The following is a 24,891-nucleotide window of genomic DNA, read 5'->3' on the forward strand; positions in this document are numbered from 1 at the left end:
ACAATAATACGAGTTTTTTAGAAAAACTCAGCACTGAACAGTTTCCACTGACAATGAGAGCTCAACACACACTTCGGAAGGAATAGTGTGAGGGCTAATTGTGTTTAGTTGTATGCAAGTAAAGAATAATAATAAATACTACAGCAGATAAGGACAGACCTTGTTGTTTTGATGGCACTGCACAGTGAATAACACAAGAAAAACTCTACCCACACAGCTTGGGTTGATTCATCTTTTCCTCCCTTCATTATGAATCAGATTCCTTATTATCTTTTTATTGAATGAAAACCTGACTACAGCACAGTCAGTGGGAGTTTTGCCATTGACATCAGTAAGGCCAATTCTTGATTACCTCACCAACTAATATTAAAAATATCCTTGTATATTTAAACCTTAATCATAGCTTAACTACAGTTTTTTGAAGGAAAGAAAAGACTTGCTGCAAAAAAATAAATAAAAAAAAAAGACAAATGCCTCCCTGTTTCATACACCTCAGGCTTTATCTTCCAAATGACATAAAACAGAGAAGTTGCTGGCTTTTCTGTTGCTGCTGAATGCATTATAACTTGCATGCCGGCCCTTGCAATGCATGAAATGGGAGTTACTACCACCACATCACTAATACACATGTGCCCATGCAATCTGTGCAATCCTACATCTCCGGGATTAGGAAGGCAATGTCCTGGAACAAGGCTCATGCAGAGGAACCCAGAGCAAAGCACTCACCTGCAGGGATCGCACTGCAGGTTCCACAGGTCCCCCTGCAACATGTGCACCTCACCACCTTAACCACAATGAGAGATGTACAGACTGAGGAGAGACCACAGTCATTAATAAACACCTTCAAAATACAGTAAATTTCAACTCCTTTGAGGACTGAAAGGCTCTTTGGCCAAAAAGGAATATTCCATGTAGGAGGCCTTAACATTGTAGGTTTTATTTCACAGGTGTTAACAACCCTTGCCCTTTACTGAAGGTAATTCTTTTTAAAATAGTTCTCACAATGAACAATAAGGCTATATACACGGAGTAGAGTGTTAGACAACGTTTTTACATGCATGCATTTCTTACTGCAAAGTCCATCTTCACACCACCGGGATCACACTTAGGACATGGGTCTCCTGTGACATCAGGCTGCATTAATGTTCACATCTATATTACTCCTAAACAAAAACAAGATAGAAAAATTAGGTTTTACATATACACGTTTGTTAATCCATTTCTAACCTACTGGAACAGAAATAGAAGGTTAAGCTGAAAATAAACCAAATTGTAATGGTTTCACCATCTAATGAAACAAACCCAAATTGCCAAGATAGGCAACGTGCATTTAAAACATGAGAAATGAAAACACCTTCAAGAAAGTAAACTTCTGAGCATGAGCCAAGCATAGCTAATGAAATAACATTTTTCAGAGTAGTCAAAGAGCATCTCCAAAACTGACTCACTTCTCCCACTAGTCCCACAGAACCCCACATTTTAGGGCTACAGATTTCAGCCTCTTGGATGAAAAAAAAAAAAAATCTGTTTTGCTGCAGGAAGGCACAAAATTTGCAATTTTCTAGCTAACTGTCTCCCTGCTTGAAGAATTGTGGTTTTCATTCTGAACTGAAACACAGCCAAGCTTTCAAAAACTCTTTTCTTTTCTTTTTTTTTTTTAATTCAGGTATACTTATAAGCTAGGTTGACTGGCGGAGCAACACAGGTCCTAAATGGGAAGGAGCCACATTGCTCAGTGCCCATCTCTTACTCCCTCTGTTGCCGCTCCCGGTTGTGTTTCCTGTCTTTTAAGTGACACCCTATGGGATATCTGTCTAAGTTCACAGGCCAGTTTTACCTCCATAGTGGTCCGGACTGTATATATTAATAGCAGAATAAGGGACTGATCTGCTGGGCGATGGGGGCAAGTCACTTTCTTCTCAATAGGCCACTTCATGCCATTGCTTATTTTGTAAGAACAGACAATCAAAAATCTTACAACAAGCCTACAAGTAATAGGTATCATTTCTGCAAATTACTTACAAACTAAACCATCAATATTTTCTACAAGCAGCAAAGCAATAACTGGAAAACATCTTTCTTTTCCAACATCCAGACCACAGAACTCCAAATGGTTCACCCCGTCGAAATTCAGAGCTGATAAATTACACTCTGGCAAATCCTTCCATGACACATACATCACATCACATTATACACACATGACACCGTGTAACTGGACATGCCTGTCGAAGCACGACACATCACAGAACAGCACGTCAGGAAATGTGAAAGGGCAGTCTTACAAACTGGGGTTAACAGGCAGTGTGGCTTCACTCAATGTTTTCATCAAATGCTTTACCCAAATCCTTGTGATAACATGCAGGCAGCAATGCTGGCTCACAGGCAAACTGGGAAGTATCTTCCTCTAAGCCTATAGTCACTGCTGCAATAAACAGCCACTAAACATTTGACTACCTCTAATATTTTCCTTCTTTAGGCAACTGTCCCTACGATAAAGATGTCTCCAATATGCATGTCTGCCTGCAGGAGTCACTTCACTTTTTCCTGTTCACAGACATGGAGAAATGAAAAATTAAATCTGATCGGGTCTGTACATGAGAGTTCAGGACCTTGAGCTGGAAATCACCAGAGGCCTGTAAGGAATTCTGGCAAAATCCTGCTGCGTGTTTGCCTTATGCTTATGTTCTGCCCTAGACACGCACTATTGGCCATGATTATAGAGAAGACGCTGGGCTAGATGCACCTTTGGTCTGATTCAATTTGATTATAGTTATTCTCTCATGTTAAGTGATACTTAAGATACTCAACTTCATTGAGTCAGCAGCGTGGAGTCACCATGACCGTGATAAGTTCTGGATATAATTTCACAGAACAAGCTGGTTATGAAACTCCTAAAAAAATTATTAGTCACAACAGCACAGGAGTTAAAGATCTTCTGCAGCAAGTCCCACCACTTTGAGAATTCTTTAAAATGTCAGGCACCGGCTTTTTATTTCAGCATTTCACATCATTTTTCTATAAATGCTAATGTTAAGATATCACTTCACGTGTTATTTTTCTATAGCACCTTAATAGAACCTCAGCAGCTGATTCTCAAGAACAAGTTAGCTTTGTGCTCCTAATTGAGCTATAAATCAGTAACAGGTATAAATTACGGAGTTTTTGGCAACTAACTAAGGTAAAAAGTTATTAAAAATATATTTACCAGGATAGCTTCAATTTATTACCCTACAGCTCCTTAGAGGTACTGTATATACTGTGGTTAAGTCAAATAAAATATGCCAATATATAATCTTTTTCCACCACTGGTACACATCTTACACATGCAAGTCAAATATTTTAGACACCAAAAGAGAAAACCTGCAGCTGCAGCAGCAGAGAACAAAGCTACAATCTAAGCTGACACCTCTCAAAATATAGTTCCTGGGCTTTAAGTCACTTGGCCCAGTCCACAGCTCTGTAAAGCAGTACTATTTCAATAGTTTAGTCTCTTATTTAAAAAATAAATCTTCTCATTAAAACACATTTTCCAGTGATGTAGCTGCTGCTAGAAAACAAAGAGAAACATATTTTATTTGTGAGTATACAGGCAGTCAGATTACTTGTTTCTCTCTCTCTCTCACCTCAGGGAATTTGCCACCACTAGGATAAAGCATGAAAAGCTGCTAGAACACAAAATTCTTTTCCAATTACACACATAAAAAGGTATTTTGTTTATTCATCCAAAGTTAATTTTTATGGCTTTCATAAAAGCCCAGAACTATGGTCTTTTCTATTACGAATGGAAAGTGTTTTATTAGACTGATTCAAGACAAAGCTTTACTTTCAACTCATAACACATGAGAATGTCATGTGAAAACCATTAAGCAGGTTCAGGCCAGAGCACTGGTATACCTGGTTCATGCTGGAGCCACCCGACCAAGGTCTTTTGGCACGTATTTTGCATGTTTTGCATTAAGCCATACAAGAGCGAGTCCAAGGCTGGTGTCATATAAACAGCCACTGAATATACAAAGGCAACATATTTAATTATAAAAACCTCTGCCTTTCTAAACTGAAAATATTTTTGCCAAAATTGAGACTGCATGGTACTACTATTTAGCTCAGCACAAGTCCAGTTGTATTTGCGGGCAATTTGCATGTTGGGCCTCTAATTACAGAGTACACATCAACGAGCCTCCTGACTCGTTCATGAATCCACAACTCATGTATTTTGTCCTTGCCCCCACAAGCTGGAAAATTAAGGGAAACATAAGTAATGATAAGGAAACACGGTGCATTTTTTAGAACCATTAGAGAAAATTATGATTAAATTACGTGTAATATCCAGAGAGAGGACCCAAACAGTTACTCCTCGAGGACTTATACTGTTTTACTTCATCCCAAATTTTCAAAGGCAGGTGAATTCACTCTCCCAGCTCAAATAATTAAACAGTATACTTGCTACTGGCAATTAAATTATGCTTTGATACCACCTTAATATGATTTCAGAGATTCATTACAGCTCTAAAAATGTTGAACACTGTATGCTCTGTGAATAAAAGGATCAGAGCACAATTAACAGTTCTAGGGATTTGTATTTATTGCATGAATCTGTCAGGGTCATATGTGAGTTCCTATAATACACTTTTACAAAAGGTTATCGTTTATCATACTTAACTTGCAAGGATTCCCTGTCTTTACCAGGTGTTACTTTATTCCATTTGAAGGAAGCAGTCATTATGGGAATATGTCATAAGAAATATAGTATGCATCCCTCTTTCTTACAGACTGTGGCCATTTGGTTTAGGCTTGGCATCAAAACACAGCATTTTTTACAATTAGAAAGATTTTAAAGTATTTTCTAAATACTTATCACAAGCTACCAATGACATTTACCTCTTCTCAGGCAATTTCAACTATATATTGATACAATAATCACACACCCTCATGTAAGATGTTGCAATATTTTGAGAGATTAAAATAGGAAAAGTATCTCGACAGAAAAATAGTAGCCTGTAAAAACAGGTATTACTTATATTTCTGTAGGTAAGCAGAAAATAATGTAAATAGCTAATAAGCACCTTCAACAAGAAGACTAAAAGTACTCCTATGTACTAAATTTTGAAGGAATAACTTTACTTAAACCCATAAAAAGTTTTATTTGAAAGTTGATTTTCTACCCCATCAGCAAGACAAAGGCAGTCAGGCCCCTTTTCCCAGAAACAGTCCAGATGCATCTGCGAATCCGCGAACGTTGCCAGCGCTATCGAAGAGCCTTAGCACCAGCGTGACCTAACTGCAGGAAGACTGAACCTGCTGAGAAGAAAAATAAAAACATGGCTTTAATAACATTGATTTTATCCAAAAGCTCAGAGTGCTTCATACAACATTAATGAACTCTCCCAGCAACCCTGTGACATCAGTAAGTATTATTGTAATTTTACAGATGGCAAAAGAGATCAGAAGTTGAGAGCAGCGTGTCCAGAGCCAAACAGCAGCTGAGGAACAAAGAACAGGTCTCTCGATGCGCAAGGCCCATCTGACCAGGCGCTCTGTCACTTTTTGGGAACTGAACAGATCACACTATTATATGTGTATTTCCAAACTCAAAATTGCAAATACCAGCAGCATATGGGCCAGGGGGTCTGTAAACACCACTTGCTGTATCTTAGAGCAGTGGATGACGTGATCATATACAGAGTACAAATGCTTTACTTCCCCGGTTGTTGATGTGATGATGTAACATTTGGGCGAGGAGTGGGAGAAGGAAGCTTATTCAGCTCACATGAAAAATAAAATGCAAATATTTATGCAAAGACAGCTGTTACTACCTGCTACCTGGCAAACCACATATAAGCTTTAATCCATTTTTAACACTATTGACAAATACATAACTACAATCTTACTTTAGATTTAAGCAGCCTTCATCTGGCCTATTCCCACACTTAAAAGAAAAAACAAAACCAAAGAAACCATACACACTCAACCTGCATGTTCAGCTTAAGTGTTAGTGATTTGTTTAGTTGTTTTAAACTATCTTTGTAGAATCTCACATGATAAATAATACAGAATCTTTTTGGCATGACTAGTGTTATAACATTTTAACAGAGGGAGTGGGTTTATCATGTGCATTAAAACACTTCACACAATCCCATTGATGAGCATGTTCCTCAGGCTTCTCTCTCTAGCTCTCAATTTATGAACTAAACATTACCTGTAACAGAAGAACAGCTAAAGGCCTTAATCCTGAAAAAACTTTTTTATGGAAATAGTTTTACTTAAGTTAACTGGACTGACTGAACAGTCCAGCTGACTACTACTGCAAGGAAAAGGCTGGTGGCAAATCTTGGAAATAACCGAACACTGAGATGTTGCTACTGTCAGCAGAACAGGCATATCTAAGTGAATTTCACTTTGTTGCATTTCTTATTAATGTTGTTACTTAAATAAGAAATATAAGCAAATTCTCCAGCACGGCAGGCCTTTTACCCATACCCTCTGGGCATTCAGTGAAATTTCAGTGCTCGGATGAAGGGATTTCCTGAATATGTATTTAAAACATCCATGTATGAGCCAAAACAAGCAACCTATATGATGTATTTATATATCATTAAATCTATGCAAAATAAAAAAAGCCACAGTTCACTCAATTTGCTTAAATATTGGCTTAAAATATTACTTCCCACGTAAATACACAGATCATCCTAGAAATCTGTTACAGAAGCTGGGGGTCCGTGTTTGTGACTAATACACAAAAATACAGTCACTCTTACAGAATCCAAACAAATCAGATCTGTGTTCATGAACTGATTTGGATTCCTATTTTGTCCTTCTTTCTCAAACGTTTTGAGGCCTTTTTTATGGTGCCCATGTTGAGGTACACAGTGACCAGCCCACTGGTGCCATCCTGGCTGGCTCATCATGCTGTTTCTGCTGCTGCATGAGAAGAGTGTTAACGATTTTGATGGATGCCTAGATACTCATTAATGTTGGCAGTTCTCATCTGCAAGCTATAGAACAGGAACTAGGAAACTAGATGGAAACTAGCAGAGTAACAGCACAAATACCCAGAATACAGACCCCCTAAGTGATCTCTGTCTACTGTGCAAGAGCTGAGAACAAGTCCATTTGGCTACAAACAGCATGTGCAAAAACTACCCAAATATTTGTTTTAATTTGTTCTTCATTTCAGGCACTATCCTCCTAATGCAGCAAAAAGCTGCAAGTGGAGGAAGTGGAGCCCTAACAGGAAGAAAGAGGTGTCTGACAGGCACTATCCCAACAGCCGAATCCAGAGGAGAGGCTGCTGGGTCCACGCACAGACGTGCCTCTCCCTTACACAGCACCCAGCACAGTGCCAGGTGCCCAAGCCAACCCTTTCCTGCAGAGTGGAGTTTGGTGTCACTGCTCATGACTGCAGGATTTATTTGACACCAAACTGCTGGGTTTTCTTGATACTAAAATCTCACAAGTTCATGGACTTGACACCTCATCTGTCGCTCCAACTTAGTGCTAGAATGTACGTACGTGACTTTGTATCAGCTACAATCATAAGGGGAACAGAAACATTTGCACAAGATTTTCATTTTCAAAATTCTTGTTTCCCGCAGGGTCCAAACTGCCACCAAAAGGAGCAGCAGGGGACCTGGCTGACATTCACTGCAGCTTCTTTTCCCCAAGTCTTCCTTAATTTGCACTTTCCAATTGTCTTAAACTCTAGGTCTTTCTGATTTCTTTTAGACAATGCTAATCTATGAGAGGTTAAATCCAAAATACTCCACATTTTTTAAAACCATTGCAACTTGCAGTTATGGTTTACTTCTATTTATCACATATCAAATACTATCTAAGTTGCATTTTTACAGTAAATACTACTCAAAGAAAGGTTCCTGCAGGCAAATGTTGTAACCAAAGATGCTCATCCTGGATATTAAGACTTATGCGTTGCACTTTGGGGCCACCAACAGCTGGGATGTAGCTGCATATCAGAGTTGTGATAACCTGACCTCAAAATGTGCCTGTGAATCCCATTACTCCCATCACTGCTGGGAGTAAAAAACCTGCAAAAAACCACCTGAGGATACAGCTGCTAGGGTGGGACTTGTATTAATGGCTTTTCAGTCTTGTCTTTGGATCTAAGGACAGATTCTACCTCTGCTTGCAGTAACACAAATCTGGAATACATTCACTGGGCTTAATTCACAAGCCTAATGGGGCAGGATTTGGCCTTTGGTTTTTGAAGATGTCTAGGAAAACCTTCTGCCGTGTCACTGCACGGAGAACAGCACAGGGCTTTTATTACCATTTTCACTTGGAAAAGCCAGGTTTGAGTTAACACAAGTGAGTAAGAAGAAGTGAAAGGTAGGTCTGGTACTGATGGGTGACGAACGCCTCAGCAGCGGACACCGAGTCAACACGCACTCAAACTACAAGAGGGAAGAAAAAAAAAAAAAAAAAAAAAAGAGAGAGAGAAGGAAATAATAGTTCCGTTTACCTCCCTGAAAGGCGGTTGAAGCTGTGGAGACAAGAGAAGACACGTGGGCGTAGCGCAGCTCGCCGGGCCCTGCGATTCCCCGCCGGCAAAACAGACGGGCCGCCCCGCGCAGGCACCGCTGGGATTCGAACCCAGGATCTCCTGTTTACTAGACAGGCGCTTTAACCAACTAAGCCACGGCGCCCGGCGATAGGCTGAGTTTCTGCGCAGCCCCAATACATCGGCCTGGCTCGGCCGCGCCCCGGTACCGCAGCAGCCAGCGGCCCGGCCGCGCTACGGGCGGAGCGGCTCCCAGCGGGCGGCAGGGCCGGGCTGGGAACTCAGCCCCCGCCAGCTCCGGCTCGGCTGGGGGCCAGCGGCGCTTCGGCCTGCAGCGGGGGACAGGCGGGGCGGGCCGTTGCTCGGCACCTTAGCGTCTGTTTTGGCACAACACGTGTAAAGACCGAAAGAAAACACCTAAGTGTCAGCATTTCCACAAAACGCTATTTACTTACGGCTAGGCTCCCGTCCCACCATCCCGCTGTGTCTCGATGGCCCAAGGCTCACAGTGGAAGATACCAAGGGAGGACTGGGCCTCAATTACATGCTGCAATCATCTGTAATGATGCAAAAATCAAACCCCAGTATGCATTTGCACACACCGCTTATGCACTTTATGATCTACGCACACACATAACACTGGAGTGCCTGAAAAAGGTGCACGTTTGCACAAGCTACAAAAAGCTACAAACTACAAAAAGTTATCTGGGTGGTTTTCTATAGAGCTAATTCGAATCCTTCACACAGAACTGATGCTGCCACCGATACAACGCCTTCCCTCAGGGCCCCGGCCCTTCAGCCCATCACTTGCACAGGGCAGCAGACAAGGGTGGACCCTGCCAAGAGAGGGACGGAGCTGCCACCAGGCAGGATTGAGCCATGAGCAAACACGGAGCCTGGCCCACCAGCTAAGGTTATCAGGAAAGGCTCAGCTCCATGAACAGACCTGATTACAGGCTTGGACTGTGATCAGAATCTGCAAAGCACAAAGATCGCTTTGGCAATTTAACAGGCAACCAAGGCGTATTTACAGCCAAATTATAGATGTTATTCAAATAACTCCCACAGAAGGGAAGCCACACTGACTTGGTCTGAAACAGTCATACAAATTTCTCATCAGGTGAGAACAGGGACAGAGTGAATTAGTCAAACCATGGCAGTATAAGAGCCAGAAAATATGCAGATAAATCTCCAGCTTATGAATTGTCTGTAATTATCACATTCTCTGTAAAACCTATGCTGCATACAAATATGAGCCTACTGCTGCAGGTGAGATCAGTTCAGGGCTGAAGACAAGCTGATTCATCTGGCACCCAAGCATAAAACAGGTGATGGCAATGGACAGAAAACAGCAGTAAGTAATAAAACTTACTGGCTTTATTAAAACCAGAATGTAAGAATTCATTTTTTCTTGGTTTTCTCAATTTGGGAAATAAAAAGAAGATTCATTCAAAAGAAAATTTCCAACATCCTCACATCACTAACACAAAATGAACCAAGCCTCTATACAGCAACTGCTTTTTTTCCTGTTTCAGTGGAAAAAATTGGAGCTTTGATTTTTCCAGCTACAAACAGTAAAGAAAGAAAGAACACTTTCAATTCTAATATAACATTAATTATTCTAGGACTAATGTTTTCTAACATAAATTAGTTCAGTATTACTAACAACATTAAAGCCAAATTAATCCAGCTATAAAACACACCTATTTTATGTGATCTACTTAAAAAGAAGAAAAAAAAAAAAAGAGGAGCATAGATGCAGCATTTTCTTCTAGCCTCTGTAACAAAACAATAATATTTAATTAAGGAGTAAAGAAGGGGAAAGAATGCTGGAAAATAATACAGTTTATCACCTAATACTTATTCAAAGCCATAAATCTGTAGAAAACATACTATTCCCTAAAAATATTTTCCATTTAACTTTGGATTCAAGTGTAATTGTTGCTACACAATTCACATAATTTAAACAAGGAAAAAAACCCAAACTTACCTACTTGGATCTCTTTGTATTCCACAGCTTAACTGCATTCCAGGGTGTCACATGCTCAGCTGTGACTATTTCGCCCCACTTTAAGTCCCTTTTAGAAAGAAATGTTAAAAAGGTTGAAAACACTGTTTTTAGGAATAGGGCTTCCAAACGTTTTCAGACACTTAATCTTTTATTAAGTGACATTCTCGCATATACTCATCTCACATAATAATCATCTCAGGGTTGCTCCTAAGAAAGGGTAGGGAAAATACCACACTCCTTGTTGGAGGGAGCCTTTATTACACAGAATTAATTTGTGCTACATCATGTCAGAATGAAACCACAACTTACTTGCAATGCCTGAAAGCTCCTTCACAAAAAAATTTTAAGAGGTATGGCAACAAGTTCATGGCCTTATTCATGGTTTTACTCACAAATCTCTTCTGATGTGCACTGAGAGCAAGGATTCTTTGTTTGCCATAGTAAAGAAGAATGGTTTATCTAATGGAAGGAAACCTATTGATAATTTACATATAGCTATTTCCTTTAGTAAGATTGAATGTGGGACTAATGTATTCCTTTAAAATTGTTTAAAATTTCCAAAGGACAAGTAATTCATTTTATCCTCTATCTACCATGCAGCATAAATAAGATTTCTACTCCTGGGGATTTTATTCTTTACCTGATACATCACAGCTATTTCATGGATTAGTACAAGGTATTTTATTATTCCTCATACAGAATACTAGGGCAGAGCAAGGTTAGTGGAAAGTCTTAGCTTTATATGCGTATTACATAAAGACGTACAAACATTTATACTTAAACGTGTTAACATCCCATTAATTTAAAGATCAGGAGAAACAGAAGGTGATGCAATTTTTGAGCCTCTTGCTTTTCCAGTTTCTACCACTGAAGGCATATGATCCATCTTTTCAATATTCAATAACCTCAAAGTAGAATCCTGAGAAAAAGATGCGATTATTTTGACGTATTTGCATATTACCAAACAAGTGGTTTACATCATTACCATAAGGATGAAATCTCACCTCAGCAGATGAGCCCTCTCAATATGAGCACTGAGCCCTCTCACATATAAACATCACGTTTTTAGAAAAAAATTTTTAGGTATCTTAAACTGCCCACACATTTTAAAATAACAAAAGATAAACACACTTAACTTATTTTTAAGATTCTCTGTACTTACTGATTACAACTTAGCACTTCTATGAGCAACCTGACTATTGTTAAATTTTATACCAAAAAACAAGTTGAAAACAAGGGATGAAATCTTCACATCTATTTATAAGTTAGCTCCTGAAAGCCCATCAGGAATTAGCAATTACTTTTGAGGCTGAAAGAATCCTTTCCTTGTTTTCGCTAATCGCAACATGTGTTACCCAGTCCCAATGACCCTACAGTAAAGCAAAATTTGACTGTAAGACAAGGAAAAAACCCTTCATTATAATAAAACTAACTATTTGTACCATAAATGCATTTTGAAATTCAGTGAGAAAATTCTTATCTAGACTGCTTCATGTCCCGTCAAGAAAAAAAGTTGCTATGAAGTTCATAGTTTCATACATATACCTGTAAACAGTGGCTGTTACCACCTCTGGTAAGCAGACCACCAGCTGTAGCACTCGGAAGAATGACAACTACACAGTTACCATGGCTTTAAGCTCCATTTAAGCATAGGTCTTTTCTATTTTTTGAACAGTTCTAAAAAGAAATGTAAAAAGAGAGTCAACTTCTAAAATTCATTACCTAAAAAATCTTGAGGCTATTTATCACGTGATAACAGAGGGAAGAGCTGTGGGAACAGACAGCAACTTGCCTCCATTTTAAGGGAAGGAAACCAGTTCTGAAAGCAGGCCAAGTCAAGCAGCTGTATCGGATATCCTTATCCTGACAACTGCAGCACAGCTAATTTGAGGTTAACAGCACTGAGCTGGCATAAGAATCGAAACAGGTTAAAATCTAAAACAAATTACTTATTCCAGCTAGGGAGTAAATACCATGAATGGTATTACAGATACATACATATAAATTAATGGGATGTTAACACATTTAAGTATAAATGTTTGTACATCTTTATGTAATACACATATAAACAGTAAGAGTTTAGGAAAGCATGGTCATTTTGATAGACAAATGCCACACCTGAGAAATACAATAAAAAGATGAACATACATTTTTCCAGCACAGAGAAGCAGTCAAACATGCCTACATAAAACATGGGGTTTATAGAAGAATCTTTAAAAAATATTTTTGAATTTAGTTATGATTCCAGAATATAATTACACCAAAGCACAGATCCTAAACTGGAATTCTCCATAGTTACAAAGATACAATCATTTAAACAGATGCCTTCTTTTTTATGGGAAACTGAGTTAGTTACAGTGATTGCTGTGAATTGGGAAATTTGCAGTAGCTGCAGTACCTAATGAGAGTTGCGCTGCTTTTTTTTTTTTTTTTTTTTTTCCCTGCAGGTATTAATTACTGCCTCCAATTTTGGGTAGTATTACCATGGATATGGAAGAAATGAGGAGGCCTAGCTCCAAGCAGGGATAGCTAAATACTGACTAGCTACTTTGTTTATACAATTTTTCATCGTAAAAAGTACCTTAACGTTTTCAACCACATCCCTGTCACTATAAGCAGTAATGTAAACTATGTAACCTAGGAACTGAGCTAAGCCTGAGAACCTCAACACCAATATTTACTTTTTTTCTAATGCTTCCCTTTTAGCACAGTTTTTTGTGGACATAAGTAAGCGTGTAAACATACAGAGTGTGGCATTTCAAAATTAATATGTGTGCTACCCAAGCTCTTGTTACATGTTGGAAGAAACTCTCTCCTAGAACACAGGTACCACTCCATGCAATACAATCCTTAAATAAGCTTGTTCATAAAACGAGAAATGTAATAGCTTATTAACAACTGATTTGACAAAGGTAATATCTTTGTAGCTAATTGCATAAGAATATACTGTTCTAGGAAATTAAATCACACAAATCCAGGATATATTCCTGCCTGTCTCTAAAAACGATTGGCAAGGATATTTGACAGATAATTAAATCTACAACGCTTTTAAACCAGCAATACATTTTATACCGTCTTATCAAACTAGTGACCAAAAAAGATCTCAGTACCTTTAAGCTTAACCTTTTATAGGCTGCATCTGTATCCCATATAGCTATAGTGTTGTCATATCCACCAGACACAAGTGATGCTGAAATGTAAAATCCAAATGTTGTATTTTAGCTTTGCTTTGTCACACAGACAAATAAAAGAGGCTCATTCTAACAGCGAGTCAGACTTTATAAAAAAAATTAAATAATGAGATATTAGTCATGCCTTAACAAGACAATAGAGGTTCCTTTCAGCTACTTGGTAATGTTCTTAATTTTGTAAATATTAATCCTAAATTTAGCAATCACACAAGGAAGTGGAAAAAAACATATGAAAATTTTGTTGACTTAAAAGTTAAGGAGATACCTTGTTTAAAAATTAAAATACAGAGAATACTTTCAGAATTGTTATGTCAACTGTGAATAAAACAAAAAAAGTAGAGTTTAGTGTGGAAAGCATGTTTTCAGATTCCAATATTCACAGGCCTATCTGCATTTTCTTGTCTTCAACCCACAGGTATATTTTTCCCCACAGAGTTGCTATTTATTTATGTGAGTTGCCTGCCTCAGAAGGCACTGGCTATGACCGCAGATTAACCTGCTGTCAGCAGTGCAGGAGTCACCTTTACTGGAGCATTCGGATGTGAAGTTTCAAAAGAAAACAGCCGATAAGATCACAATGTACAGAAACTCATAATTAGTCCACCCCAGTGAAGAGAAGAGAAGCTGTTTCTGCACAGTAGCAGTCAGCAGTTAACAGATTTCATGTTGTGTAGGGACTGGGAGTTGTCTGTGATCTAGTGAAAGTAATGGAACTAAGGCAGTAAGAAACAGCTCCCCACTACCTCCACTCAGATACAGGTAAACTGGAGAGTCTGTTTCTTCCTCCTATTCATCCAAGCCTCAAGGAGACATCAAGTGCCAGGTGCCAAACTGTCTTGGTCTAACTCGTAAATACCACCTGCTTTAAACATGGTAGTTTATGTGCTCGATCAGCGTAGCTGAGAACATCCATGAAGTTTTTCAGTACATTGCTAGTATACGTTGTTTGGGCTGTGAAGTAACATTATTTTGGGGGTACTAACAAAGATATCCACGTTTTCCTAATTATTACAGATCAGTACAGTATTACTGAACATGGGGGTTTTTTCAATTAACTAATGTTAGGGTAATATCCACAAGTGCTAAGTTAATCTTCTAACATAGTACTGTGCTTTTACTCCATTATGATCTTTTTATTATACCTCTTGATGGGTATACCAACTAAGCAAGTTTCCAGTTGCCTGGTTAATACAGAACACAGACCATTAGCCTCAATCAACTTCTTTACATGGACATCATTTTCTCATAATTAAACATTCTATCTTGGAAATGATTAATTAATTACCTACATGATTTGAGTTGTCACTCATGGCTGATCTGAAATGTCCTGTATGTAGGTATCGAGATACATCATGCACTAGTATTAAGATAACTCACCACCCTGGCTGAAATGGCAGGAACTAACAGAACCCTCATGTCTTTGGTTCAAGGAAACGGGTTCATGACACTAAAATTCTCCTGTCTTTATATCCCGTATTTTTAAGCTTTTGTCCCAGGATGCTGTGCACAAGTAATGACCATCAGCGGTACAGCAGCAATCTGAGATAGCATTGCTTGTCCCCTGAAACACAGATGAAAAACACAGGAAGAGTGACCTTTTGTAGCCATTACAAACCTCTCAAAGAGCCTCCTGCAACATTGAGCATCCTCTCTTCATCCAGGAAAGCATCATAAGCATATTCTGAATTTTAACTATAAGAATAGTTCAGTGAAGTCTCTGGAGCTGCTTACAACCTCACAGCCAGCACAGTTTTAAATCTCGTACTGGATTAGGTCATTTTGCAGGACTGAAACCTTGCTGTTAAGTGACAAGTGACCAGCTTTCGTTGTTGTTGTTGTTGTTGTTGTTGTTGTTGTTGTTGTTCGCAGCTTAACAAGAAATTGTTCAGTGGCTACAACACAACCACATTTTACTACAAGTAAATTACCAAAAAAAGCCACCCGTTTTTCATTAAATAAATAGCGTGCATCCATCTCCACATGTAAATTTCAACTCAAACATTCAGGGGGAAAATATTAAACAACTCTAGATTAAAGTCTGATCTTGGAAGCAGTGATACTCATCAGAAAAGAAATCTGAACGTTTCAGAACTGGGTGAGGACTCTAGGGCTTCCTGCAATCTACAGTGTGGAAAGGATTATGAGCATCTCTTACAGGAAACAACGCTGTAGTCACTGCAATTTAAAAAAAGCATTACAATGTTCCAGATTGAATTTCCCATCCAAAGTAATTCCTAATCCCTCAAAGACAATTTTATTACAGTGTTTAAAGGCAGACTCTCTCTCTGATTATTGTTTTAAGAATTCAAAGCTAAAATGGTTGAGTTTATTTAAAGCCATTGATATTTTTAACGGTTGATTTGACATCTCTATTGTTGCAAACTTCCCTCTTAAAATGGTAACAATATCCTAAATTGACCTAATGTTTTTACTGTATTACTGACTTCAGCGAGAGATACAAGACTTTAGCGTGTGAAGACTCAGGAGATCATACTGAGCAAGGCTTCTGGCACTGGGCATGACCTTCTCCAAAAGCATATAAGGAGAAATGAGCTGGGAAAACGGTATCTGTACTCAGAGAGTGGCCATAATTGGTTCACTGTGAAAATAAAAGTACATACTGAGCTGGGGTCCACGGCATCTGTCCTGAATCCAGTCCCATTTCATACTTCCATTAATAATGTAGGTAATAATATAAAGAGTACAGAGACAAAATGAAGCCAAAGAGGGTCTGCAGTTATACAAGGGAGAAGGTTAAAATTCAAAACTGTCTTCACAAATTGAAGAAATTATCAAGAAAATAAAAGGGTTATAACAGCCTCTACAGGAAACAATGCTGTTGTCACTGTAGTTTGTAAGGGTCATACAGTGTTTTATCAACTATCTAATATGCATGCTACCTGATCAGGTCAATTTTGTCAAGTCTGACATTCTGTACAAACACAAATAATCCACTGCAGAATCCACAGATACGGAGTGGGAACAATGGACTACATCACAGTTCTGCAAAAAAAAGGAAGCAACAAATTCTGACTCCTCTTCACTATCAAATAAGAGTAAATCTCATCCCAGGATGTATGAACAGAGGCACAACCACAAAGAAGCATGTAGTAATAATTAATTTCTGGTTTTTTCCTGGTGGAGGGAATACTCTTTACATTATAGAGCCATATAATTCAAGAAAAATGTGGGCTGATTGGAAAGATCTGAGATCAACAGCAAGAATGATCAGTAAAATAGGAAACAATAATTAAATGTTAAATGAATAACAATGGTTTACTGAAAAGATGACTCAGCAGATGTAATGATGTAATAGAAGTTCTTGGATATATATATAAATGTAGACAAAAACAAGTCTGCATTTTTGTAGATACATATCTGATCTCCATGTCTGAAGTGGATCTAAACAGAAACATGAGAGCTTAAGCTGCAGCCAGAATAGTCCACCTGAGGAAAATCTTTGTAATGATTAACACAGTGAGACAACGGAAGAGATTGGACATCTGTGAGGTCTTTACTGGAGCTCATTAAGAGCAGAGTAGATCATCCTGTGGCTGCTCTGAGGCCCATGAATTTTATGAAGGGCTAAGGTGATCTGGTTGCAGTGCCAAACCTAATTATCACAAAATATTCTGTAAGAACTCAGGATTAATTATCAATTCCCAACATCTAGATATATTTTCTCCTTTTCTCTGTATTATTTTTGCTTCACTCCATAATGTTTTTAAAGACTTCACTATTCTAAGTAATATTTTATCTCCTCATTCATCAGCAATTATACATTTTTCCTAATTAGCAGAAACGAGAACAAGAAGTTTATACTGCAGTACCATATTGCATATGCTATCTTCTGCCTCTACATATACCCAAGAACGTAGAAGCTCTAAAAAAACAGCACTAGAAATGCTTACAATCATCAAAATACAATTTTTTCAGTTATTTACAGCAGGAAACTTGAGTGGACCGTTTTATTCACACTTTCTGTATATGTAATTTGCTTATATATAACATTATTTAGTTCAATACCTTGTTGGTATTCTCTAGTACAAATCTTAGCATAAATCTCACTGATAATTGTGAAAGATGCAAATAATGCCACAGATAATTAACTACAGTACTGTTTCTTACTCATTAATTGTAATTGAAGTGGATCGTGTCACCATATCCCATAGCTTTATGGCCTTGTCATATGATACTGAAGTCACTTTTTGGTTATCTGGGTCAAAACAACATCTTGTGATTGTACTTTTGTGATGACCTATACAAAAAACATCAAGTGAGAATATTAGTTATTTTGAATAATTACATCTGGGTCTCAGAACACAGGTCTGAAAGCCAGAACTAGCCATAGCATCTATGCATCAGTCTATTTGCAAAACACTGTAATTTCAAAATTGCTGTTTCACTGGCTACGACACCTCCTCACCTACCTCTCAGTGAAAAAGAGGCCTCATAGTTACTGCAGATAGTAAGAAATTTGAATTTGTAGCCAGGCATTCAACATATACAGTTAACACAAATTCACATGCTGCCCTGTAGCAAGATATTTCTCCACTCCATTCCTGAAAGTAAGTCCAGAAGCGTGGCCCCATAAAGCCAATGACAGTTAACTGCTCAGACTCTTAGGGAGCACTTAAGCAGGTAATTATACTTTAAGAACACAAATAGCTCCATTAAAATAATGTAAGCAAAGTATGTCCTGATGGCTTCACCTAACAGAGGCAGTTCTAATAAAAGTATTAGATCCATTTGGTGCACTTTTTATTTTTAAATCCAAATGATTTTACCATCAGGTTCTGATTCACAGGAGCATGATAACCATATGCTAATTTAACATTTGTAGGACTGCTCATATATTTTTAAGCTGATTCTGCAAGAATGGCAAACTCCCTGACCTGCAGTCCTGAATGGAAGCCTCAAGGGACTGAGGTCTCACTAGTGAAATTACCTTCAAAGGGAAATTATTGTTCAAAAAAGAATCACTGTTAGTCTAATTTTGGCCCATTATCTCCTTTCTATAAGCTTATTCTGGAAAACACTGGTTTAATGTCTCACAGGTAAGTTTATTTTGCCTTTCTCAAGTGAGGATATTTGAACTGAACTGAATTAATTAATTTTCTCAATTTTTGGTAAGAAATAAAAAAAAAATCAAGAGCTGCATAAACAAGATGTAAAAGTTGTAAATCTTACTTTGGGTATGTGCCGGTAATGTTGCTCTTACTGCATCAAAAACATATATGGTATTTTCTTTGTCTAAATTAGATACCACATATCTGCCATTATAAGAAATACTAAAGTTACAATGCCTTCATGTTCTACCGTCCACCGAAGAGAAAATAAAAGGTTTTAGAAACATGCTTGAGGGTTAAAGAGAGTTTTACAGCAGATTCAGAAAGAAGGCTTTTGATGCTACTTTGTCTTGGTAAAAGCTGATAGATGTCTTTATATCCAATTTTTCTTTTCTTTTTTTTTTGCATTAGCAATAAACTTAAAATTAGACAAAGCTGCACTGTTCAAATCCTAAATTGTTAATCATTCTTAAATGTATCTTCTGAGACAGGTTATTATTATCATACCCATTTGTATCTGAAATAACACAGACATTCATCAGGAGACTTACCCAAGATGAAGCAATTACCCGTACCAAAACTAGGACTAAAAGTCAAGCTCACCTACCCTAACTATACTGTATTGTGTTAACAAAGAACGTGTTTTCTTACTTATAAGTAACAAAGCAATAAATCCAAATTTTACAGTTGTATCTTCTGCAATATGCATTCAAAAGGATACATAAAAGTATTTTTCCTGTTTCCACAGCCCAAGCCTTAACAGTGTTATCATATGATGATGTTACCACTCTAAAAGTAACGTTAATGAAAACAGCAATCAATGTTTTCATTTAAAAGGTATTTTAAAAATAAATGACAACATTTAATTCTGACAATGATTCAACATCTTCACACCCACTAATTTAAAATAGATTTTTCAAAGACTACAGCAAAAATTATTGCATAGCTTAGTTGAAAAAAGGATTATTTATATTTCAGATAGAAACTAATAACAAAAATGTCATGTATGTAATTTTCAGTGCAAGCAGCCAACTCAATTTTATTTCATCCATTAAAAGTTATTTAATTATTTCTAACATCAGAATAATTTTAAAGCCATTATGATGTCTTTTCTTTAATGAATATGAAGTGTTATTGTCAGTAATGTTTTTTTGATTTTCAGTGGTTATGTTGCTGGGTAACCCTCTACCACAGATGCTGCTCTGCACAAACATAAAGCCACATTAGACAACAAAGCTATTCAATGAAGTTTACCAAAACTGGCAGGTTTCCATTAAACAGGAAGTCCAAAATTTTTCCCTCATACAGTTTCATTAAAATATTCCCAAATATCTAAAGTAATGTTTATATTCAAAGGCACCAATGTGACACATGTTTTTAGTACCATTGTGGCTTTTTACTTTTATAATGTTCCAAAACTGTTGCTTTTATACATTTTGCCCAATAAACTCAATGAATTAACATTCTAACAACTAAAAATACAATTATATTATTAAAATCTATTTTATTTTCTCCATATGTGTATACTTCCTGCAACCAACACAATCTCTGCTCCTAAAAAGAAATACATAATGCAAAAGACCACATGACATTTATGAACTGGTAGTGTTTTTTGATTGGAAAGTGATTTCTAGGGCTGTACACAATAGTGTATTTTACTTGCTGTTTAGCAGTTTCAAAAATATACACAATTGCAATAGGCAGTGTAGCATATGTACTATTCAGTGATCAAAAAATTAATCAGTCAGCTCTACAATCTGATAAAAACTGATTTAAACTATGACATAATGATAAAATATGCCAGAAATAGTACCCCTGGAGGCACTGCTTGACCTGCTTAACCATATATATCAATATATGCTGCAGTTGCTTTAATTATTATGTCCACAGATTGACACTAGATTAAGATGCGTTTCTTCTTTAATTGACAAGACAGGCTTAATGGTAAGTCTATATAATATTAATAAACAATACAGACAGAAGAGAAATTTTATGAAGGTATAAATCTCACTGACAGGTGAACCCCTGAACCTTGGGTAATTCAATGTTGTTCTTTTATAGAGTGATATAAATTTATATACCCCTTTCAGAACACATGTCAAAGATAGACTTCCAGCCCTGTGTAACTCAGAAACAGAATTAGATGCGTCCTTTGCCCTGAAAGAGGCCATAATCTATCAGACTATTCCAACATGCATTTAAGACAATAAAGAGGTTCATGCTTTATTCAGCAGACTTCATATGCAAAACAGAAAAGATTTAAGAGCTCCTGTACAAATTGTAGGTGAGAACAAGGTGAGATTTATGGTAGTTCATGTGGGAGTCCAACAGTAAACAGTGTGCAAGCAGAGCATGGACAGCATAAACGAAAGTACAACAAAGGAGAGAAAGTAGGAGGAGTGTATGGAGGAAGGAAGATGTAAGACAAAATTATAACAGAATGACTTATCACTTACAAAACTAAGCAAAAAGTTTGACTTTAATGTAATACAAGTTAGGAAACCATAGGAAGGATTGAAAAAGTAACTTATTTGTTCCAAGTTTTGTACTAAGTGTTTCTACATGCGCTGAAATTGAACCTTGACATCGCAAAAAACATTTTTTTTTTTTTAATAAGATAGAAAATGGTCACCTTCTGTCATCAGGAGTCAAGATGCACTCAGAAATTGGGGCAGTGTGTTCGTCTTCAAAAACTTGAACAGGAAAACCTTTCTCAACATCCCTGCATAAATCCAAATGAGTTTGATTAGGAAGTGTTTTGCTAAATTGTAAAAAAATACAAAGCATCACAAAATAAGGGAAAACATTAGGACATGCCTTGCTAAATTGTAAAAAAATACAAAGCATCACTCAATAAGGGAAAACAGAAACTGTGAAATCACTAGTCTTCAGTTATTCTTAAAATCTCAGACTCTCTATTCCTTCTTTTCATTTCAAGACTGACTGAAAGAGAGTTCTTCATCTACCACACCCAGACTTCTATTTATGTCCTTCCCATCACAGTAGTTTTCACCAGAAATTTCTTGGAAGGAGTTCTCCTTAGACTCTTACGTCCATGTCCATACCTAAATCCTGGATTCTCATTCACATAGTTAAAACTCACACTCTCAAGGCCTGCCATCCCTCCATCAATTACTACAATATAATTTTCTTCAAAAATGCCTACTTGTATCCATGTGCAATGTTCTTCCACAGATTTCCCTTTACTGTCTGTTATATTATTCCCTCTATTCACGTTCCTTCATTGATTGACGAATCAGTCACAAATACAAGCCTCTTGTCTTCAAATATAAAGCCTTGTGATTTATCCCTAGACATTGTTTCACTTCTGCCCTACCTTTGATGCCAGCCTTTGTCACCCAGTTGTTACATTCTCAAAATTTGAGTTCCCCTTTGTTGCCCTTCATGTTTTGAAGGAGTCACCTATAAATAACAGGAAATCTCTCCCATACTGCAAAATCCCACTTAAGCGCCTGTTTTGTGATTCATAAACAGCAACCAACAGATTACTGAAGTGCTGAAATGATGACCCATACTACATTGCTGGTTAATTTATCACAGAACCATAGAATCTTTTAGGTTGGAAAAGACCTTTAAGATCGAGTCCAACTGTTCACCTAGCACTGTGACGTCCACCACTAAACCACGTCTCAAACTGTCTACATGTCTTCTAAAGACCTCCAAGGAAAGTGACCCGAGCACTTCCCTGGGCACCTGTTCCAATGCTTGACAACTGTTTTGGTGAATAATTTTTTCCCTAATACCCAATCTAAACCTCCCCTGGTACAACTTAAGGCCATTGTGTTTCTCCATCATCTTCTATCTACTTAGGCTTTTACACAGAGAGTTTTAAGCGATTTCAGGAAAGGACTATCTTTTTGTCATATGTGTATAATGTTTATTTCTCCTATCTACAATTATTTGCTTAAGATCTCCACATGTTAATTCACGTTGGAACTGATTGTTAAGAGACAGGACTTCTTTCATTCTAGACTTCCTGATTTCTTGGATCTAGCCATCGACAGCTCTTGGATAACTTAGTGGTGCTAACCTGAAAACTGTCTGGTTTTTACACTTTTGGGCTTCTTGGGCTTTTTCAGGATGTATGAAAAAAAGTCTGAAAAAAAGTAGAAACCTAGTACTGCATTGGTAAGAAGTCAACACTTTAGATCCTTCATAAAATTATTTCATCTGTATTCCTATCATATTAAGGCATTACTATAACTCATTACCAATTCTTGAATCAAGCCATGCCTGTTTAATATATGCCAAATTGCAATGCCTGCAATCTATTTAGCACAGCTGCATTGTCATTTGTTTGCATAAAATTCAAGGGTTCGCCTAACTTTTATGTCTCCAAGACTTTTAGACTAGATTTAGATGTGACCACCCAGAACCTGTACACTTCCCCAGTTCAGATCTCACTGTTGCCCTGCCTCGGGTGGCTGGAATTTTAGGGAAACCCCAACTAACTATACAAAACTTGGATGAACAAGAAAATAAAGGGTTCAAATCAAGATTTAAATAAAAGGAAAAAGCAAGCGACAAGTATTAAAACACCATGGCCATGCTGATAACTGTGTGGTCCCACACCGCCACATAAAGAAGTCAGAAAAAGGAACTTTCAGAAGAAAAAGAGTAAGCTTTGTGTATCAACTCACAATTTAAAAATATTAATAAACTACAGCTCTAATTCATTGTATGCTACATATTCTTACAAGAATCACTCTTTAATGTCAAAGAATGTTCGAAGTATGAGATAGTTTTACTATTTATCTGTGAGCGCAAAAACATTTACAGCTGCTATTTTTAAACTTCAGTAAAATATCTTCAGAAGGCTCATTGATGACTCAGCCAGTCTTCATGCCTGTATAACATTCGTTGTTTGATTTCAGCTTTAAGATGTTGGGGGTTTTTTTCATTTGTTGTTGCATTCATAACATACCCAGAGCTTCACTGTTCTATTGTAAGAGCATGAAAGCATTTTTGTGTCTTCAAAGCAAAAGTGGCAGGAGCTCACAGCATCACTGTGTCCCCTCAGAATTTTAAATTGGATCTGTAAAGGAACAGAGGAAAGTTTAGGAATGTTTTTCCTTGAAATTATTTTTGACAGCTTGGTCCACGAGGGGGAGTATGAAAACAAGAACAGGAGGAGAATATTTCAAGTTCCACTTGTCTAAGGAAAGGTCACATCCTTTCCTTGGTACTACCTTGGAGCGGATTTACCACATCTGGTTAAGAAAGGAAGGCTGACTGATGCAGATTTTATTTTTATTTTTCTGGAGGGGAAGGAAATTCGGTTTGGTTTGTTTCCCCAATTATTCTTCCTCTCATAAAAAGTAATAGCTATCTTCAAATCTCACGAAGTCTCCCTCAAGTCTTTCAAACACTTGTTTCTTTGATTTTGGCCCACCAAAGTGCAGCACAATAAGCTCTCAGGCCACACATCTCAGCCAAGACCGCTACAAATTTTGCCAAAGATATTTTGAAAAAGGCTTTTCTTCAGCCATTTGCGAGTTGGCTCATGACTGCCCAGCAGGCTTCATCTAAACTAAGTTAACATTAAACCCCCTGCTACCATACACACTAGCGAAATGACAGAGGCCTTTTCCACCCTCAGCTTCCAGAAGCCCCCGACTACCCGCGGGCACACAGCCCTGTGCCGTCACCTCACAGTCGCCCCAGCCACCCTCTGCCGGAGTCAGCGGTGGCGCCAAGGGGTCCCTGCGGCCGCTCCCGCCAAAACCCCTTCGGCGGCTTTAACGGGGGCGACCCGCCAGCAGCGGCCGCCCAGTTTGGCGCTCGCCTGTGAGGGAGGCAGCCAGGTCCCGCTGCGCATTTCTCCTCACATCACTCGAGTTCTCCTGTTGACTTTTACATTTTAAAACCACACAAATCTGTGCGTCGACACAGTATATCGCTTTGCTGTCATCAAGAGCTGTCGCAAAGCTCTGGATACTGAAAAACACATTAAATCGGGCCCCACAGAACTGCCACCTACAACTGAATTTCAGTTAAGGCTTTTGATCGTAGTTTTAAGCAGAAATATTCTTCTGGTTTCCCTGTGCACCTGGAAAGTGAAGTTCTGTGGGCCTATTTAACAGC

At 37.9% G+C, this 24,891-nt stretch overlaps 1 protein-coding gene, 1 long non-coding RNA gene and 1 other non-coding gene across 3 annotated transcripts; all 3 read right to left on the bottom strand.

The window, feature by feature from the left end:
- Nucleotides 1–497: 497 nt before the first annotated feature.
- LOC129785620 (uncharacterized) lies at nucleotides 498–3,997 on the bottom strand. The gene is made up of 3 exons (XR_008749767.1): nucleotides 3,895–3,997; nucleotides 1,072–1,163; nucleotides 498–810 (listed from the first exon to the last, which is right to left on the bottom strand). It is a non-coding gene; the product is annotated as an uncharacterized LOC129785620 (long non-coding RNA).
- Nucleotides 3,998–4,361: 364 nt separating this feature from the next.
- On the bottom strand, nucleotides 4,362–23,944 carry WDR88 (WD repeat domain 88; the record flags this gene model as incomplete). The annotated part of the gene is given in 11 exon segments (XM_055819004.1): nucleotides 4,362–5,298; nucleotides 8,971–9,072; nucleotides 10,506–10,593; nucleotides 13,637–13,716; nucleotides 15,095–15,278; nucleotides 17,836–17,975; nucleotides 18,908–19,012; nucleotides 19,015–19,043; nucleotides 19,513–19,575; nucleotides 21,419–21,509; nucleotides 23,734–23,944. Coding segments are annotated over 9 exon segments (936 nt in total), but the record flags the coding sequence as incomplete, so codon positions are not given.
- TRNAT-AGU (transfer RNA threonine (anticodon AGU)) lies at nucleotides 8,587–8,660 on the bottom strand. Its single transcript has one exon. It is a non-coding gene; the product is annotated as a tRNA-Thr (tRNA).
- Nucleotides 23,945–24,891: the final 947 nt, after the last annotated feature.

This window comes from Falco peregrinus, chromosome 14, assembly GCF_023634155.1.
Source record: "Falco peregrinus isolate bFalPer1 chromosome 14, bFalPer1.pri, whole genome shotgun sequence".
Classification (NCBI taxonomy): domain Eukaryota; kingdom Metazoa; phylum Chordata; class Aves; order Falconiformes; family Falconidae; genus Falco; species Falco peregrinus.